General features: G+C 34.6%; 1 protein-coding gene across 7 annotated transcripts in view; it reads right to left on the reverse strand.

The window, feature by feature from the left end:
• The window catches only part of CSNK1D (casein kinase 1 delta), a 78,208-nt gene that overhangs the window by 36,291 nt on the left and 20,719 nt on the right, over nt 1-21,198 (reverse strand). For 6 of the 7 annotated variants that reach the window (XM_074260505.1, XM_074260506.1, XM_074260507.1 and 3 more), the window contains exons 3-6: nt 14,546-14,694; nt 5,112-5,340; nt 4,435-4,605; nt 3,577-3,725 (exon numbers count right to left, since the gene is read on the reverse strand). In XM_074260505.1, coding sequence (XP_074116606.1) covers nt 3,577-3,725; nt 4,435-4,605; nt 5,112-5,340; nt 14,546-14,694 — 698 coding nt within the window. Of the gene's footprint in view, nt 1-2,249; nt 3,141-3,576; nt 3,726-4,434; nt 4,606-5,111; nt 5,341-14,545; nt 14,695-21,198 lie in introns of those variants that run through there. The other variant, XM_074260512.1, reaches the window with a different exon arrangement.

Genomic DNA, 21,198 nt, shown 5'->3' on the forward strand with positions numbered 1-21,198 from the left:
GGGGAGGAGGGGGAAGTAAGGGGAGAGGGAATAAAAACAGGACAGAGAAGTTAGATAGACTATTAGATTTCCAAAAGCCAAAGTATAATCAAAAAAGTGGTACAGAGAGGGTGGATAGCAGGACAAAGTAAGCATGAAACCAGATGCTAAAGTACAGAAACATCTGAATTGGTAGCATCAAGCTAGATGTTATTTATATATATTATAAGAGAGATGTTATTTAGGTGAATTACATTTAGCAGATGTCAAGAAGTAGGACAGAAAAGGCAAAGTGCTATCCCTGAAGTGATTACACATTTTTGAGGATAAATGTGGCTGCATTCCTATTTTAGCTGTTTTTGCAAATAAAGAATATGGCTCAAGTCATAATCCATGGGTATATTTCTCTGTTGTTAATACCACCACCAGGGGACTACCAGCAGCAGTACCTCAGATAAGGGCGTTTTACAGTTTATCAAGTATTTTCATACACATTTCATTTTAAGATATTTAAGCTGTGACAATCTTGGCTAATCAATTTTAAAGACCAATAAGGACCTTAAAAGAAAGAAAACATAAGGAGAAAAAGGTTTAAGTGATTTTGTAGGGAAGGGTACATGCCAAGAAACCAAACTGTGAGTAGAGTAGAAGATTTCACAAGCATTTTCAACTGCACCCATCCCAATGGTTTTGCAGGTTTTTAAATCCCCTATGCCATTCTCTTGAGAACTGGAGTTCAACAACAGGAACTCTGCCTATAATGTTTTTCCCTCTTAGAAGAAAGGAATAGCACTAAAGAGAAATTACAAAATTTCCAATGACTCTTTCATGGAAAACGCTTAATTATAGTCAGATAGAATTCATGCAAAATAAAAATATTTAATTCCACCCTTCCCAATAGAGGAAAAAAAAAATAAGTTTCTCAACATGTAATCTATGAATGAATGATGTAACTATTAACACCTGTAAGTTCTATTATCCATGTTGCGCTAGTCTCAATCACAAACTAAAGGACAGAAGGGATACTAAAGGCCATCTGGTCCAAATTGGCCAAGGATACTTGATATATTATGCCTTCCCCCAAAGTATTCATCCAGTTTTCACTTGAAAAACCTAAGGGGTAACCCAATATTTGGAGACCCTATTACATTTTTGGATCTCAAATTGTTAGAAAGGAAGTCCTTCCCTTTACATTAAACTGAAATATACTTCTCTGCAACTTCTATCCAGTGACCCTAATTTTGCCTGTGGGGCCAAGAATGAAGACCAAGTTGAATTTTTGTCCTACCCAATGCTCTTTGGATATTTGAAGAGAGCTCTCATGGTTCTAAATGTCTGCTCTTTGTTCTCCAAGTAATTTTTACTGAGCAAGATTTTGATGCCCATCAACATTCAGGTTGCTCCCCCTGCCCTTCACCACCCTCCCCATCTCTCCTATCTCCATCTTATAAGAGGATACTCAGTATAGAAGACTTCTCCAGAAAGGGTTTGACAAGAAAGGAGAACAGAGCAACATCACTTTCCTGGTCTTGGACTCTAGGCTTTTCATAATGTATCCTAAAAACTGCTTTTACTTTCTTGGCTGCCATATCATATTGACATACACTGAGCATACAGGCCATTAAAATCTTTAGCTTTTTTTTCCCCACATGAATTATCACCCAGTCATGTATTCCCCCATTTTAGATTTGTGAAGTTGTTTTTTTGAATCCTAACATAGGCCTTTGTAATTATCCTAATAAAATTTCACAGGATTTGGTTCAGCCTATTATTCTAGGCTGATTTTTTTCTGAATGCTGATTCTGTCATCCAATTTGTTGTCTATCCCTTCCCACCATAATGTCACCTGAAAATTAGATAAGTATACTTCATTCACAGGTCACTGATTTAAAAAATAAATAAAAAGGATGAGTAGTCCAGGGCAAAAGACAGATCTCCCCAATGCCCTTTAATAAAGACCTTCTTCCAGGCTAAGAGAGAGCCATTAAGAGTCCAGTTTTTCAAAGTCAGATTCACTTGTCTTTACTATTATCTAGATCACAACTCTCCATCTTCACAAGCATAACTTCCTGTTATGTCAAATGTACCTATTATTTTTATAGCATTTTCTTTATCCTCCAGTTAGTTACCCTGTTAGAAAAATCATGTTAGACTGGCATGGCTGTTTTGTTTTTTTTCCTTTTAAACATATTTCCCTATTTTTCATGTTGTACAAGAAAAAGCAGACCAAAAGGGAAAAAAACCGCGAGAAAGAAAAAGCAACAGACAAAAAAAGGTGAAAATACTATTCTTCAATCCACATTCAGTCTCCATAGTTTTCTGTCTGGATGCAGATGGCACTTTCCATCCCAAGTCCATTGGAATTGTCTTGAATCGCCGTACTGCTGAGAAGAGCCAAGTCCATCACAGTTGATCATCACATGATCTTGCTTGTTGCCATGTTATAATGATCTCCTGGTTCTGCTCACTTCACTTGGCATCAGTTCATGTAAGTCTCTCCAGGCCTCTCTGAAATCAGCCCACTTATAATATTCCATTATATTCATATACCATAATTTATTCAGCCATTCCCCAACTGATGGGTACCCAATTCAATTTCTAATTCCTTGAACATGGCTGTTTTTGATGAAGCCATGCTGGCTCTAGGTGGTCACAACTCACCTTTCCAACATGTTTACAAACCACCTATTTAACAATATATTCTAGTTTTTGAGGATGAAGTCACTTTACACACCCCAACCCTGTTTCCCCTTAAAAAAAAAAAAAACAAACAAAACAAAACCAGGACAATTGGCTTTCTCCAGTCTTAAGATATCTCTTTCATTCTTTATTTTCCTTCCAAGATCTCTAACAGCGATCCTAACTCTCCCCAAATGCAGATGCTTAAACTGGGCAAAAATGAAACTAACCCCAAATTCTGGGGCACAATATTCTTGGCATTATTGGTTGGCCCCCTCTCATCTTGTAAAGTCATTCTAAGGTTTCCTGTTTTTGTGTACTCTTTGAGGAAGAGGTTTGATTCTGTAGGCTGTAGATTTCATCACCCTGGATGGGTTTCAATTCCTGTTCCAAGTTGATAACTGAATGGAATGAATTCTTAACGCAAGGTAGGAGATCAGCAAGTCTGAATTCTTACTAGTTCTGTACCGAGTATCACTGACCTGGTGTCAGAGGGAGAAAAAAAGATACAAGGGATAGCAGGACTATGGCACTGGGAGTTACAAAACAAATGAACTATGGGCAAAGGAAATAAAAACTCCAATGAAAGATATTAAGACAATACTTGGATAGGTATTTCAAAATAAGGCAGAAACACAATTCCCAAGGCTCATTAGTCCATTTTCTGGGGCCAAGCTGTTGTGATGACCTATGGTATATATATCTAGGTTGTCAGGAGACTGCCAGATACAGCATAAATATTTGAAGGACTCCAATGTTCTTCCCCTTTTATTCCAGTATTTCAATATTACTAGGATCATAATTATCCAGGTGATTTTAAAAGGGAGGTAGAAAATAGGAAATGCTACCTAAATAACACCAAAAGCAAAATCCTATTTGTGAGCCCCAGTCCTTAAAAAGAACGACAATGGTACTTACAAATTTTAGCATGTTCCAGTCAAACACATAGTCATAGGAAAAACCCTGGCGATGGAACAGGTTCCTGAAGAGCTGTCTCAGGTAGGAATAGTCAGGTTTGTCATCAAAACGCAACGAACGACAGAAATTCAGGTATGTGGCAAATTCAGCTGCAAAACATTGAGAAAACTCAAAGCTGTATGGAAACCTTATTTGAATGTTAGTATAATTAGTACAATTCCCCCCCACACACATACATTTTGCTTGCATTTATTTTTTACTTTTCTAAACCATAAAATATAGAACCGTGATCTACCTAAAACATAAATAAAAATCTGAGATACTCATCATTTTTCTGAGACTTAGATTCCAAACGTAAATTTATTTTGGTAAACTCTGATGCTATCAAGGACTGTTCAGACAGAGAACATGAACAAAAGTTCATAATATACGTAATGAATATTGTTCACATACGATATGAACAATGACATCAGAAGCTGAAAAGAAGAATCACTTCAGCAACAAGTGAAATGAGGCAGGGCTAGGGAACAGAATGCTCGGGAACAGATAAGGTCAACATATTGGGTAAAAAAAACCTGTCAATTTTTGACAATCAGAAAGTCAATATTTAAGCAGCAAAGAGATAAGTTAAAGTGTGATAAGCATTAATATATCACATTTCTGATCTGTAGACAGAGTTTCCTTCTATAATACTGTTTCTAAGGAATGACTAAAATAGAAGTGATTTAGATGCTGGACTATTTTTTTTGTTGTTACTGGATTATACTTCTTCCATAGAATATAACGACAGAACAGTCTTACAACTTATTAAATGAAATTTAACAGTGCAGAACAAGTAGATCCCCAACAAAAACTTACAAGGGTAGCCTTTACATAACACTTCAATGGGAGTGGACATTTTCTTTTCACTAATTCTTTCATATTTTTGTCTCTTGGTAGCAGCCTTCAGCCCCTGCCAGGGGAGGGAGCCCAAATTGAAGTACATCAACACATAGCCCAGGGACTCCAAGTCATCCCTTCGAGATTGTTCTGAAGAAAAAGTATAAAGAAAAATATGTGAAAAAATGCATTCATTCACTACATTCTTTAAAAGGTAACAAAAAAACTCAAAAGTAAATGCTTAAAAGTCACATTGTGGAGGAAAAAAAAAATCTTTAAAAATTACAATAAAACTTCAGTCCTTTGGATTTATAATAAATTGCCACTCTTATCCTAAACTAAGAAAAATAACCCTTAGACCAGGGTACAATAATGCTCTAATTGATTGATTGTAAATAAAAAGCAGTCACTAGTCCCTCAAATCTTGGGGAAAAAAAATGCTTTCAATTTAATCACTCAGAAGCTACAATCTATCTGCCACAAGGATTTAATGGTCACAGAGATCCATAAACTTTGAAGATTGCACATTCCGATGACGCCCAAGAACACAGATTAATAGCTATTACATTTGATTTGAAATAAGTAGTCCAGAAGGCTCTCTTAAGTCAATGACTCCTAGATTTTTAGGTAGAAGAGTATACTTCACACAGGCTCACCAATGCCAAGATGAGTGTTGATGGAGGCATAACGAGCAGTTCCTGTGAGGTTTTTATTCTCACGATAGGGTATGTGCTGATGGGTCCTAGCATCTCGGTACTTCTTGGCCAACCCAAAGTCTATGATATAGACTAGGTTACCCTTTTTTCCCAGTCCCATAAGAAAATTATCCGGCTTCACATCTCGGTGGATGAAGTTCTTCGAATGAATGTATTCAATCCGACTAATCTATAAGCAAGAAGTAAAAGAGATGATTAAGATATGAGCAACAAGATTGGAAATTAGACATTTTCTCTCATCTTCATGACTTCTTAAACCTCTCCAGAAATTATGTGGCAAAGATAAAACAACTTTAGCTGTATCCATGGTCATGGGACATCCAAAAGCCAAAAGCTGGTAAAAAAAAAAAGAAGAAGAAGAATCAAAATTAAAAACAAAACCTATGAAGCTCATTGATCCCATTTCCTTAGAACTTTTTTCTCTGGTTCCCAAATTATCAACAGTAAGAAAGGGCAGGTGAGCAAATGCAAAGACTTAAGGGCTTGCAATAAAATCTCCCTCCATATTCCGGTGCCCCCTTTCTTCTTTCTTCATTACCTTGGAGATCCAGCTCCAGATTGCCAAAGTTTACTACTTGACATTAAGTACTCCAGCAGCCCTTTAGCATCAAAAGCATGCAGGAATTGTCATTGCTGCAGACAATTCTATAGCACTAATGCTATAGAACTCTGACCTGCCAGGTAAAATCCCATAGTACCAACCAATATCAATTCTCTAAACTGCTGGTGCTAGACCAAAGAACTGAAGAACAAATAGCTAGCAGGATATATCAGGTGAGCCGTGTGTGAATATACAGCACTCCACTAAACTGCAAATAAAGAGCTCAACATTCCTTTGGGGAAAAATTCTGCTACCCAATGTCAATTTGGGGAGGAAGGGGGAAGGGAGAGGCAGAGATTTGGGTGGATGAACCATAAATTACCTGGCATGGGAGGAATCTGAGAAACTCTGCAATGCAGCCCTCAAGGAAACACCCTGATATCATAGAAGACAAAGCCAGGAAATGTGCAAAAGGGAAAATCAGGAAGGGAGGAAAAAGACTAAAATTACCAAGATCTTAGGAAGAAAATTCAACGGCCTTGAATGTAAGAAGATTCAGCAACAAGTAACTCATTTAATAACAGAAGGAAACAGGGCCCTCCAGGTCTAGTAAATGAATTCAGATATCTGAATATTGCAAAACAAAGGAAAATGATTTGAGACAGAAGACCTTATAGAATGTGACAAAAACATGTAACTACAACACACTTCCTGAGAGGTTCAAAAGAAAACATGAGGTTTGACCTGCACAGGAAAAGTAATATACAAAATAGGAAAACTAGAATCTGTGATGGCAAATCACCGCCCCCCCCCAAAAAAATAACAAGAGAATGGAAATATAAACATCCAGAAATGAAGAACAATATGAAGTGAAGAAAATACACTCATTATACAAACAAAACATACTGATTTTGAAGACAGGATGCATAGTCAACCTCCAAGGATGACAGATCTTTCAGAAAAACATAAGCAAATAATATCATGTAGGAAATAATAAAAACTGCCCAGAATTTCTGGCCATAGAAAAAGAAATATCAATTGAATTCAAAAAACAAAACAAAAACCCCAAGGCTAAGAACTTCCAAAGACACATAGTCATTAAAATTTAACAATTCATTTCAGAAACAAAGTTTTTTTTTTTTAATAGTATTCTATTTTTCCAAATACATGCAAAGATAGTTTCCAACATTCACCTTTCTCTCTTCCCCCTCCCAAATAGCAAGCAATCCAATATAGGTTAAACAAGTTCAATTCTTCTAAACATATTTCCATATTTGTCATGCTGTGCAAAAAAACAAAAAACAAAAATCAGATCAAAAAGGGAAAAAAATGAGAAAGGGGGAAAAAAAGCAAACAAGCAAACAATGTCAACAACAAAAGGTGAAAATTTTGATCCACATTCAATCTCCACAGTTCTCTCTGGATGTGGACAGCACTTTCTATTACAAGTCTATTAGAATTACCTTAAATCACCTCATTGTTGAAAAAAGCTAAGTCCATCATAGTTGATCATCCCATAATCATCTTGTTACTGTGTACAATGTTTTCTTGGTTCTACTCACTTTACTCAGCATCAGTTCACATAAGTTTTCCCAGGCCTTTCTGAAATCAGCCTGCTCATTATTTCTTATAGAACAATAATATACCATTATCTTCATATACCATAACAGCCATTTCCCAACTGAGGGGCATCCACTCCAGAAACAAAAAGTTATCAGAGGAAGGATTTTCAAATAAAAAGAGGACATTCTGATAATACAAAACAATCTATTAGAAAACTAGAAGGAAATGGAATAATGTATTCTAAGCTCAGGATACAGCCCAGAGTGGTCTACTTTGCAAAGCTGAGCATAAAAGAAAAAAGGTGAACATTAAATAAAAAGTTGTTTTAAACATTTTCAAAAAGAAAATTAGAACTAGAAATTATTTGCTTCTTAAAACACTCCTAACAGAAATGCAAATACAGTGAATAAATTCAGGAGTCAGCTGAGAGACCAGTAAGAGACTTCTCAAATCTATACAAGGAGATGAAGCTGAAGGTGGAGAGTTCTAGTGGAGTTAATAGTGAAAGTCCCTGAGATATGGTCTATAAGTGAACCAAAGTTCACTTGTGTGTTATTTTTTCCTAGAACTACATTACAGAGGGAGCACACACCAAAAAGAGAAGGAGGATAGGTCAGGGAATGGTTAAAGAGCTAGCAGGGTAGTGGGTGGGAAGAGGGGGAAAGGGGATGAAAGGATTCCCTTGATGAATGCTCCTATGGGTGAAGATGAATGGAGATCTTAAGCCGAGTGTATTCTAGGGGATTTGATGTTTCAAAATTTACTCACCTTACCTCAGGAGGAGAATTGGATCTCTTGAGGGGATGTCACTGAGGGACTGGAAAAGCATGAACTCAGGAAGGAGACTTTGAGAGAAAGCGGGGGAGAATAATAATTGAGGAGGGTGCAGAGTAGTTGTGAGCCTCCTAATGAAGGAGGATGTGCACTTGACACCTGTTGTCTAGCATTGTTTTAGGAGCAACATGGAAAATGGAAAACTGGGGTCAAGCTCTACAAAAGGAAGTGGCAAAAAACAATTGTAGGTAAAAGCCTGTGATGGATTCATTGGAATTTTCGACTGCATCAAGAATACAGAGAGACTAAGCAAGTATGAATCAGGAGAACAGAGGCTTAAAATAGAGAGCATGGATAATGAAGACAGAGAGGGGCACATAAAAAAAAAATTTTTAAATTAAAATTTAAAAAATCTAATGAAGGGAACACTAAGGATAAGAGAAAAAGGAAGAATCCACTTGATGGAGAGAAAAGGAGGGGAGAAAGTAATTTTATAACCGGATAAAAGCAAATGGGGGAATATGAATAAGCAAAACCATAAAATAATCAGGAATAACAAATGAGAGAAACAAGATCAAAGGGAGAACCAGTGGGAATGAGATCAACTTAAAGATCTAGGTCAAGTAACTCAAACAGCACAGTACTGTTTTTACAAAAGAGGGGGGTTTTTCAGGTTTTTTTTTTTTCAACCTGAAAAAAAAAAATTATTAGAGGGAGAGGAAAATATAAAACTAACTTAAAAAAAAAAAAGAGTAAATTGAAAAAACAACATATTAGATAAGAAAAACCAACCCTACAATCTAATAATGCTTACAAGAAATATATTTTAAAAAACAAAGACACACACACAAAAAGCAGAAGCTGCCATTATGCTATCTGAACAAAGTAAAAAAAATATAACAAACTGAACTGAACAAATTGTGGGAGAAACTAGAGCTAAAAGGTATCTTCAAAAAGTCCACACATACACACCTCTCAGCATCACATGGAACTTTTACAAAAAACTGACCATATGTAGAAACCAGAAATATTACAAAATATGTTAAAAAGACTAGATTAGTTATTATATCCTTTATAAATCGTAATTCAAAAGTAGTAACTGACTCACAAACACAGACCCAATGGAAATCTAACAATAAATCTTAATAAGTATGTCAAAAAACAAATCACAGAAAATACAATTATGTAAAAGAAAATGACAAACATACCAAAGTTTCCAGGGTATAGCTAAAATAGTCCTCAGGACTTAAAAATCTTAACATACATTAAAATCTTTACATAAAAATATTAACATACATTAAAATAAAAAAGAGGATTAATGAATTGAATGTGCATTTTTTAAAATTAGAAAGTCAAAAACTAGATCTATATTAAGGACAGAAAAGGAAATAAAAATCAGAGAGGAAATAAATTGGAAACAAAACATCCATAGAAAAGTTACGGTTAAAAGCTGGTTCTTTGAAAAGGCTAATAGAGAATGGAAAAATCCTTACCCTTATTTAACCAAAAAGTAGAGAACAGAAAATCAAAAACAAAGTAGCAAATGGGCAAGGTAAAACCACAACAAAACCAGAATAAAAAGAAAACTCAGAACATAGTATTCAGTTATATGCTAACAAAACTGAGAAAACAAAAAAATAAAATTATAACTTTAAAAATATAAAAATTAACCCCAGCCTCAAAAAAAAAAAAAAATTAAATTAAATATATATATATATATATATATATATAAATACCTAAATTATCAGAAATCAGACAAAGATCTTAAATCTCAGAAAAGGAAACATATTTAGCTATGAAGGAACTATCAGAGAAAAACTCCTGGATTCACTGGCAAATTCTATCCAAACTTTTAAAGAACAATTAGCACTCCTATGTCACAAATTATTCTCAAAAATTAATCTTTTGGAGACAAACTAGAAAACTATAGGCCAATGTCTTCAATGAACAATGACATGAAAAAAACATTTTTTTTTTAAATTTTAAAAATTTTTTTCTAAGGCTGGAGTTAAGTGACTTGCCCAGGGTCACACAGCTAGGAAGTGTTAAGTGTCTGAGACCAGATTTGAACTCGGGTCCTCCTGAATTCAAGGCTGGTGCAACTATCCACTGCGCAACCTAGCTGCCCCTGACATGAAAATTTTAAACAAAATTCTGAGGGGCTACAGAAATTTATCCAAATTAATATTTGTTATGACCAAGTAGAATTTATATCAGGGATGCAAAGATGGTTCAAAGTTAATAAAACAATCAAAATAATCATATTAAGAATCAAAACATCAAAAAAACAAAAAACAAAAAACAAAAACAAACCAAAACCACATAAAATCATTTCAAGAGACTCAGGAAAAGCTTTTTATAAAGTACAACTCTTATGCTAAAAACTCTACAAAGTATAGGCATGGAGACCTTTCTTTAATATCATTTTAAAAATCCATATAAAACCAAAAGGCAAACATCATATACAAAAGGGAGACACTTGAAACTTTTCCATTAAGAAGCGAAGCAACAATGCTTTGGTATGTTTGTCATTTTCTTTTATATAACTGTATTTTCTGTGATTTGTTTTTTACCCATTTATTATTTAAGATTTATTGTTAGATATTCATTTGGGTCGGTGTGGTCCCTTGACCAGTTACTGCCTTTTGAGTTATGATTTATAAAGGATATAATAATTTTGTCTTTTTAAAAAATTTTGTAATATCTCTACCTTCTACATATGGTCAGTTTTTTGTAAAAGTTCCATGTGATGCTGAAAGGTGTGTATGTGTGGACTTTTTGAAGATACTTTTTAGTTCTGTATTATCTGATATATTTCTTGAAATACTAGCAACCAATATTAAGACAAGAGAAAGAAATTAAAGGCATAAAGACAGGTAAAGTGCATATAAAAACCTATTCCTATTTGTTGATGACTTGCTTGGAAAATCCTTGGAAATCAGCAAAAATATTGAGACAACAGCTTTGGCCACATTGAAGGCTACAAAAAAAAAAAATCTTCAAAAATCAATTAGATTTCAATATAACAAAACACAAGAAGCAAAAACAGAATCCAAAGCCAAATAACTACAAAATGCATAAAATATTTGGAGATCAACCTCCCAAAGCACACAGACTTGTTTTGATTCAATTACAAAGTTATTTCCCTTCAGTGAATGGCTACATTGTGCCAATATAATAAAAATGACAACTATCAAAATCAATTACATTCTAATGCTATGATAAAGGAACACTATAGAATTTGATAAAACAAATTAAAAAAAAAATCTTTCAGAAAAAAAGGACCTAGAATATCAAAGGAAAGGATAAAAGAGTTTAAGAATGAATTGGGAATACCATTTTCCAGATCTCAAATGTTACTACTAGTCATCAAAACCATCTAGAAGTTGTTAAAGAAGAGAGTGCAATTAGATGGAGAAGAGTAGACAGAGCATTGGGATTAGAATCAGGGGAAATGCCAAAACACTCCAGTATTTTTGCCAAGAAAATCCCAAAAGGAGTCATGAAGAGTCAGATATGGCTGAACAATAATAACAAAAAACATCTATTATAAGCTAGATCTGTGAATAAAAAGGAATAGAGTAAGCAGTCCTTATCCTCGCAAAGTTGCATTTTGGGCAGCCAGGCAGAACAATGAATAGGAATCTAGGCCTAGGGTCAGGAAAACCTAAGTTCAAATCCAGCTTCAGACTAGTTGTATAACCTGTCCAAGTCACTTAACCCTGTTTGTCTCAGTTTTCTCATCTGTAAAAAGAAATGGCAAACCACTCCAGTCTCTGCCAAAAAAAACCCCAATGGGGTCACAAGAACTCAGATATGATTGAAAACAATTGAAGAAAGAGAAAAGGGAGAAGAACATGGAACAGGCTAGTCAAGAGAATAAGTAACAGAAATCAACAATCATATTTGATAAAATAGAAAATGACCTAAGGAAAAACCCCTTATGTGATGATAATTGCTAAGAAAATTGGAAAGTAGTCTGACAGAAATTAGGCTTAAACAAGAACATTACATTTTCTACAATACATTATAAATGGATATATCAGCTTAATATTAAAGATCATCCTTGAAAAAATTACAAGGGAAATAGATCAGATAACTCTCACATATATGTATAGGAGATGGATTCTTAAGCAGAGGAAAGGTAAAAGCATTATAAAAAATTAAATAACTCTGATCTGATGAACCTGAAAAGCTTTTGCACAAATAAATCTAAACCACCAAGAATAAGAAATGGTTGAACTGTAGTTAAAAAAAAAAATTATATCAAGTTTCTTTGATAAGCATGTTATTTAAGATATAAATGACAAATATATTTAAGACTAACTTCTATTCTCCATCAAGTGTCAAAGGAATAACCAGTTCTCCAAAACAAAAACAAACAAAACAAAAAAACCCTGAAAACTATATTTATAACCACACGTAATGCTTCAAAAGTCATTAATAAGAGAAATGCAAACCAAAGCATCCGTGTAGTTTCACATACCACACCCTCGAAATAAGCAAAATGACAAAAGATGGCTACAATCAATGATGGAAGACTTGTAGAATGACAAGTCCACTAATACACTATTGGAGAAGTTGTGAAATGGCATATTCAATTTGGAAAGCAAGTGGAAAGAAACCAAAAACTTTATTATTAAGCTTATACCTCAAGGAAAACACAACAAAGCACCTATGTACACCAAATATTTTTGGCAGCACTTTTGGTAATAGCAAAGAACTAAAAATAAAGCAGATGTGCATCAACTGGCTAAATAAATTGTAGTATGTGAATGTAATAGAATATCACAATGCTATAAATGTGTGAATACAAGAGAAGAGTGGAAATTGCTTGTCAATTCATGCACAGTGAAGTGAGCAGTCAAGGGAAAAAATATGTATACAGTAATTAAAATAATGTAAATGGAAAGAACATCACACCAAAAAAGTAAAAAAATGAATGCAACAAAAATTATAATGATCAAGCAGGATTCAGAGTTATGAAAGACCATCCTCAATCTATCCTTTTGTGAGGTAGGAAGTATACAAATGTTGCATATTACACATGTTTTCTGACTATTCAACTGAATCAATTGTATGGAATTTTTTTTTCCTTAAAAAAAAAAAAAATACTAGTTACATATGGAATGACTCTGGGAAGTGAGATGAAATGACAAAATGAAAATATTAGTAAAAACTGATTTTAAAAAAGAAATAAAATAGTGGGACTGAACTTGAAACCATATTAGTTGTGTAGCATGGACTATCAGGACTATCAGGGTATTGTGCACACAGTAGTCCTTTAATACCAAGCAATCTGCAGAGATCTTGTAACACAGCTTTTGCTTTACATAAATTCACATTACAAAAATTCTGAAAGAAATTCACATTCCAATTGTGATTCCAATCTAAATTCATGTTAACTTTACTGTACTGTACTATGCTCTCTCTATTCCTCTTCTTGGCTAAGTAATCAGTGGCCTCCCTTCTTCTCAATCAAAACAAAACTCTAAAAATCTCCCTCCAAGTGAATGCAGAAGGGACTCAGAAAGACAGCCACCAGGCTTAGGGCTTTTGGCTTGAGAACGTTTGCTCGCTCTGCACTCCACTCTCTGCCTGTGTGTCCATCTTCTTGTGTGACCACAGCTTTCCTTGAATACTGCCTTATCTTTTCTGGGTCCACATGATATTCACGCTTGTCTGTCCTGTGTGTTCTTCTTGGTTCTGGCCAGGTCTTCATATGTTCCTCTTGCTCTTGCTTCTCTTGTCTCAGGCCCCAAATGTCCTTGAACTATATGCTAGCCTCCTCTATCCCTTCTTCATGCTTCCAGGCAAATTTGTATTACATTTCTGTAGAGGTCTAATGGAATGTTCCCTCATGTGAAGCAAGAACTTTCTGCACTTACTACTTGGATACTTCCAAAGAGCCTTGTTTTCAGTGTAGGTACTCCTCTCACAAATATAGATTACGATTCTTTCTCATCTTGACTACTACTGTGGCCAAAAAAAACCAGAAAAATTATCTGGTGGCCAACCTTGTCATGATGAGCCTTTCTGAACTTAGCTAGGCTAAGTTTTTAAGACAACAGATATACAGGTGGCCCTTGAAAGAGTTTACAATCTCCTGGCATTACCCTGGCAGTCAATCACCTTTATTCATGTTAGGGCATCAAAGATTGATTTTAAAGGAAGATCTTTTAATGAACATGAACTTAATTAGCACTGAAATTTCGGTAAAAATTAATTTGAATGAAAAATTTGATCAGGAATGGGACAGGAGGTCCCATGCAATTTGAATAAATGCTTGTGCTAAAACTTCTAGATGGGTAGAGAAAGAGAATCCTCACTGAATACTTTATTCATTATCAATAATTCATAGAGTATTAATTCCCCTAAATGTCTTTCAATAACGAAAAAACTGTATTCCAAAATTAACAACCAACCAATAAATATTTATTGAATGCCTACAATGTGGTTCAAACCTAATTTACTCCCATCAAAAATAATTTCTTACCATCTGGTCAGCAAGTAGCAGGACAGTTTTCAGACTGAATTTTCTTGAGCAGAAATTGAAGAGATCTTCAAGGCTTGGTCCCAAAAGCTCCATCACCATGACATTATAGTCCCCTTCTGCCCCACACCATTTAATTGTAGGAATGCCCACTGAAAGAAACAAATTTCAATAGATATGGATTATCTGATTTATTAAATGAACTTCTTATACTAAAGAAGTAGGAAGGGAGAGAGAGAAGAATTATATGACAAGAAAAATGTATGTCACTGTTCTCTGGTACTTAAGTCTAACTATTAATGTGGTGTGTATAACAGAATTACAGGCTGCAGGATATAGAAATCATTTCCTGCTGAATTCCCTCAACAATATCCCTATTAAGTAATCAGTCTTTGCTTGAACACAGGGAATCCACTACTTTTAAGATAACAGTGTATTTTATTTTTATAGATCTTTTTGTAAAGTTCTTCTTTATATTTAACTATTATCTGCTACTTGGTAACTTCCATTCATTGGTCCTAGTGTTAAGACTCACAAAAAATAAATAAATAAACAAAAATCTCCCTATTACAAGTATTTGAAGGCTCTTATTAGCACCTTCTCTTCCTCATTCTAACCCTTATCTCTTTTCCATGCCCAAAACCACAATTTCATTAACTATTCCAACATGTTTGAAACTTCTCTCAATTTGTTCTTATTTATCTTCCTATATACTCTAGAAGAGGCCTGCTTAGTATAAAGTATATGATGGGATTACAACCTGGACTCAATTCTTTTTTTTTTTTTTCTTTTTCCCCCCCTGAGGCTGGGGGTTAAGGGACTTCCCCAAGGTCACACAGCTAGGAAGTGTTAAGTATCTAAGACCACATTTGAACTCAGGTCCTCCTGAATTCAGGGCTGGTGCTCTATCCACTGTGCCATCTAGCTACCCCTGGACTCAATTCTTTTAATTTAATTTTTTGATAGCCTTAACATACTGAGACTTGGAAGTGAAACTTTTTTTTGCCCCCTTGCCCCCCAAATAAAATGCTGCTTAGCTATCTTCCCCTATCCTATAGTTGATATTTCTGAATTACTGGTAGGACTTTACAAATTTATCCCTTTTTTATTTTTCAGATTATATCTGACCAGAATTTTTTAGCTCCTGATTGTCACCCAACTAAGTACTTAGTCAATATTAGTATTATGCTATCTCCAGTCTTAACAAGCATGCCACCAAAATCTTCATACAAGTGTTGAAAACAGAGGTTAGGCTAAATCACCAAAATATGCTGCCAGCAATGGGCTTCCAGGAAGACTTGGATCTGCTGGTTAACTTTCTCTGGGTACAGGACTTCTAATAATTATGAATCTGCCTAATTGTACTATCATACAATGCCCAGCCCCCACCTAGCATGTCCAGAAGAATCTGAATTAAATGCCATGCTGAAATCTACATTAACTATACCTACAACAGTCCCAAGATATCTATAAAGTGCTTAGGCAGTATATTAGACACTTAATAAATTTTCTTCCTGTTCTAGCACTCTATTATACCTGCCAATGCCAGCCTTGTTTTCCAAAATCCTTGAAAGCCTTACGATAGTTCAGCTATTCTATTTACAAGCTTTTTTCAATACACATGCTTATTAAAAATTTATCCTACCCTAGGTAATTTTGAAACTTAGCATTCCCAAATTCTAAACATCTCTTTACCTGAAAATTTTAACAGCTTCAATTCCCTCTCAATCAAATCTTTTCTACCCTTTCCAGCCTGAAGATCTTGCTTCTGTTTCTGTCATACTTCTCCAATGCTCAAAATAAGGTTTACCTTGAAATAACAAAAAAACTTAAAAATCAAAATATGCTTTTTTATCATAAGTTTCAGGTTATTATGGTACATTGAAAATCACAAGTTGTTGCCTTTTTGGCATTCTTAGAGCTATCTTGCCATCTTCTTTGATTACCTTCTATTGATTCTATCTTCCTTTTTGACTCTGAAACTATTAAGAGTATTAGAAAGCCATATCAATCTCTTTTGATGTCTTAAATTTCTTCACTAGAATTTTATTTTGAAACATTCATTTGTTTGGATCTAGCTTCCCTTTTACACTCTTAAGCCATACTTCTGTAGATTTTGAAATCACTTTTTACTAAGTCAAAGGCTATGTCATGGCCATACTCAATTTCCTTTCTTGGGCTAATTGTCATTTTATCTTACAGCTCCCACTTCTTTCAGTCTCCTACTACTTCCTACTTGGTCAGAACTGGATCAAAGCTTTTCTGCCATCATCTAAAAGGTACACTTGTCAGTAAGTCAATATTTGGTTTTTGTTCTCCTTTTAGTGGAGTAAAATTTTCAGGAGATGGTCTTTCATCATGTATATGAACTAATTCTGTGATTTGTATCAAAAAACTGTCTTCTAGCTGGGTGGTCCATATTATATTTCCCTACAATGAAATAAATTTGTTCTTTTATGCTCAGCCACACATTCTCTACCATGATCCCCCCATTTAATTGAACAGATTTATATAAAAGGTACAGATTTTCTTGATAGTTACTGACACGCTATTGTATTTATTTTGAACAAAACATCCTTCCACTGATGTACTAAAGTTATAAGCACTGTCTTCCCAAATCTTAGTAACACTGAGTTGAATCTGAAATAAAAATCTCAAGCATGATGTTTATGACCCATATTCAATGCATGTATTTTTGTAAAATGTAAATGTAAAAACATCAAGTCTTTTCTTCCCAAAACCCCCATTACTATTATCTCTAAACTAATAGGCAATTCTTCTATCCCATTTTTTTCTCCCTTTCCCTCTTTTTCAACCCTTGGTTGAGTCTCTTGATCTAAGTGGGAAGTCTCTCCCTAGTTTTTATGGAATGTAATGTCTCTATCCAAGAATCTATCTTTCCATTTATCTTAAACTATAATCCTGAATCTTATATCAATACCATATACTTTTAGTTAGTTGTTCATTTTCCAAATATCCTTTTCTCTTCCAAAGTCACAAAGAAGTCACATATGTGCAGGCCTTCAAGGCTTTAGTTTACTGTCCAAGTCACTTGATAACTCCTAGAAATACTGCAGAGATGTAAGTGTAGTGGCTTCATAATGTAGTAGTTAGGAAGACAAAGGATCAATTGCTGTTCAGGCCATGCAACTCTGGACAAGACAAACTCTGGGCCTCAGTTTCCTCCCATGTAAAATAAAGAAATAAAATACAATTACTACTTTTTAGGTTCCTGTGATTTTAAGTATAAACAATAAATGTCACAGGAGTTAAGGGGGGGAAAGTAAAATTGATGTAGCTAGAGAAAGAGATGAGATCTGACTTGGGTCATAAAAAGAATGGAGATGGTTTGGATAATCAGGAAGAAAGGATGGCAGTGAATAATGACAGGTGTGTTTTAGGGAGAAAGAGGGTGCAAAGTGAAAAAGTTGGCAAGAGTGAAAGTTCTTCACATTATGATCAGAGAAAAGGACTTGAATTCCAAATTTAATATGATTTAGAAGAAAAAGACTAAGATCATTAGATGTTAAGCAGGAGTGAGTTATGATGAAAGTGTTAATTTCAGAGGAGTAATTCGGCTGTGGTAAAAGTAGGGAAAAGTAGGGAGGTAAGATACCACTTAGGGGTCAGAATATAAAGGGAAAGGAAGAGCAGATGACACCAAGATTTCAGATCAAGGAGAGTAGGAAAGTTATTATGAAAGCAAGACATAGCTAGACTCTGTTCAGTTTTTATTTGTGCATAATGGCGAAACACACAAAAGGAAATATAGAATCAGAAAAAGAATGAACCCCAAGTTATCTAAATTGAATTTCAGCTTAAGGAATAGTGTTGCTGGAAACAGTTAAGCAAAGACTGCATGACAATGTTTCCTTGTTGATCAACTTGAAGGTCTTTATGGAACCCAAATCTGTCCCCTGTAACATCTATTCATGAGCCCTGGCCCTGACCACTGAGGTAGCCCTTCAAATATTTGAAGACAACTCTCCAGAATTGCTAAGTCTTGTGTTCTTTTTAGGATTCATTCCTCCTTGACTTTTGAGTTTTCCCTCTCACCCAATTAAATGTGAAATATTCTCTCTCTTTATCACTACAGTCAGTCAATAAACATTTAAGTGTTTACAGAATACCAGGCACAGTCCCCTAAATACAAGTGATACAAAATGAGATAAAAGACAGTTCTTATCTTATTGTCTCTCATAGAGACAATAAACAAGTAATTGTGTATGTACAAACTTAAATATGGGATAAATAGGCAATAATTAAAAAGGCATTAGAATTAAGGATTGAGAAAGGTTTCCTGTAAAAGATAGGATTTTAACTGAGACTTAAAGGAAACCACAGAAGTCAGTAATCAGAGAGAAAGAGAGCAATCATGGGGGACAGCTACAGAAAATGCCCAGAGTCAAGAGACTAACAAAGTGTTTGTGGAAGGAGGCCTCTGTCACTGGATCATTGTATAAGATGTAAACACTGGAATGGTAAAAGGATGATGGCTAGCTTATGTAAGGGTTACCTGTGTATTTGATCCTGGAAGAAATAGGGAGCCATTGCAGTTAAATGAGTGGGTGTGTATGGATATGACATAATCACACTTGTGCTTTAGGAAAATCCCTTTAGTACCTAAGTGGAAGATAAATTATAGTGGGGAGGCTATTACACTAGATGAGGTGTGAGGGAAGCTTGCACCAGAGAGATGGTAATGTCAGGAGACAGGGAGGGGCCTGTTGGAGAGATGATGCAAAACTTAAAATGAACAGACCTTGGCAACAGATTGTGTATTCTGGGTTGGAAGAGAAAGAGAGTAAAGAGGTTCAGCTTCTAACTGGTCTCCCTAATTACTGTCTGCCTTCTCTAATGCATCATTCCTGCTACTAAGGTCAAATGTCAAATATGGCTACTACTGTTTTAACTAGTTTTTTTCTTTCATTTATATAAAGGGAAGTTTAAGGGCTGGGGTGAAGGAGGGCAAGAATACCAAGAAGTGACTCAATGTAAAAACAAATGGGGACTAATAAAAACTTCAGCTTTTTCTCGTATTATTCACCTTACTCTATATGTGTAATTCAACCAGCTAATCAGCTATTCTTCAAACCATCCAGTCTCTCCATCCTTGTGCAATCATATATGAGCCATCCTCTCTGTCCAGAATGTACTCCTCTTCATGTTTCTGCCTTTCAGAATTACCTCCTTTCCTCTTATCTTTCCCCACCCAACCTGACCCCAAATGTTCTTCCTTCTATCTGCCTGGACCATTTTCTTAGTTCCTATTATTTCCTACATTATGTTATAGTTAATCTGATTTCATGTCGACCACTCTTAAGAATATAAATCACTGAAGGTAAGAGCTGTGAGTTTTTAATACTGATATCCTTGGTACCCTGCACTAGTATTAAATGATAATTTAATAAATGCTAAGATCAAATAAACGTAATGGGGAGAAATTGAAAACAGCCTAAAAATCCAACAAAATTATTGCATAATCTAATGGGATATTTTAGTGTTATTAAAAATTATGAATGATAGGAAATACAAAATAATCAGAAAATCAGGAAAAAAATCAGAAGAGAACTAAACAATTTTCTTCAAACATATATAAATTATACAAAAGGAAAGGTCCAATTAATGGAAGGGAACATAGAATAAAATTTTTTTAATTTTTTAAAAAAGTAATTTTTAAAAATATTCTTGGGTCAATTAATAATAAAAACCACACACATACAAACACAAAAAACACTACCCTTACAAATCCTGTCATGAATTCACACTATAAATCCAAACTTGCATAGCTTCAAAGGCTTTACTTTTCCAAATTTTCCCAACACTAATTCCTAACATATTCAATTTAGCCTCTACAATTCAGCCATATGGAACTATGTCATATATGGCACACACTACTCATTTTCTGATACCCCAAATGCTTTCCCTTCCATCTCACTGTCAATTTTCCCTTCTTTTATTAATGGTGCAGCTCAAAAATGGTACCTGACCTATAAAGTTTTCTCTTTGATTAATTCCCGCTTCTCTTAATACTCTGTAAACTGTACTTCTCAGCATCTATGTATTTACATCGTCATTCTTGTATATCATGCTATGGTGTTTTCTCATTTTTTTCATGCTTTTTCCTAAGTTACATATTTTATTGCCCCAGTTAAAACTTGCATACAAAAACATAATGGTGTATACTCCTAAGTTTTATATTTGGTCTTTGATCTTACATATGCTCTACATACATACTTCTCTAAATGAATTCATTTAGTTTACTTTGAAAAATATTCATTTAGGTGTTGTATTAAATTCCACTGAAATTAGTCCTTAAAAACACGTCATCTTTACCTGTAAAATCCAATCCAACTCTAATTTATGGTGTACCTATTTTGGGTCCAAGAATTTGTTAAGTTCTATAAAGGATGAAAAAGTAGTATAGTCATGATCTTTTCTCAGAGCTCCTAATATAGTTAGGTAGACAAGACTATACACATGAAAACTGGAAAAAACACAAGATAGGACATAATTTATTGCCAGAATGAATGGTAAAGATAAATGTTTGTAAAAAGTTCAACAAGAAATTCAAGTGTATAGGAAAAAAACAAACAAAAAAGGCTTACTGGAAGAAAAGAAAATTTGGCTAGACCATCTCCATGGTACACCCCTAG

This window comes from Sminthopsis crassicaudata, chromosome 4, assembly GCF_048593235.1.
Source record: "Sminthopsis crassicaudata isolate SCR6 chromosome 4, ASM4859323v1, whole genome shotgun sequence".
Classification (NCBI taxonomy): domain Eukaryota; kingdom Metazoa; phylum Chordata; class Mammalia; order Dasyuromorphia; family Dasyuridae; genus Sminthopsis; species Sminthopsis crassicaudata.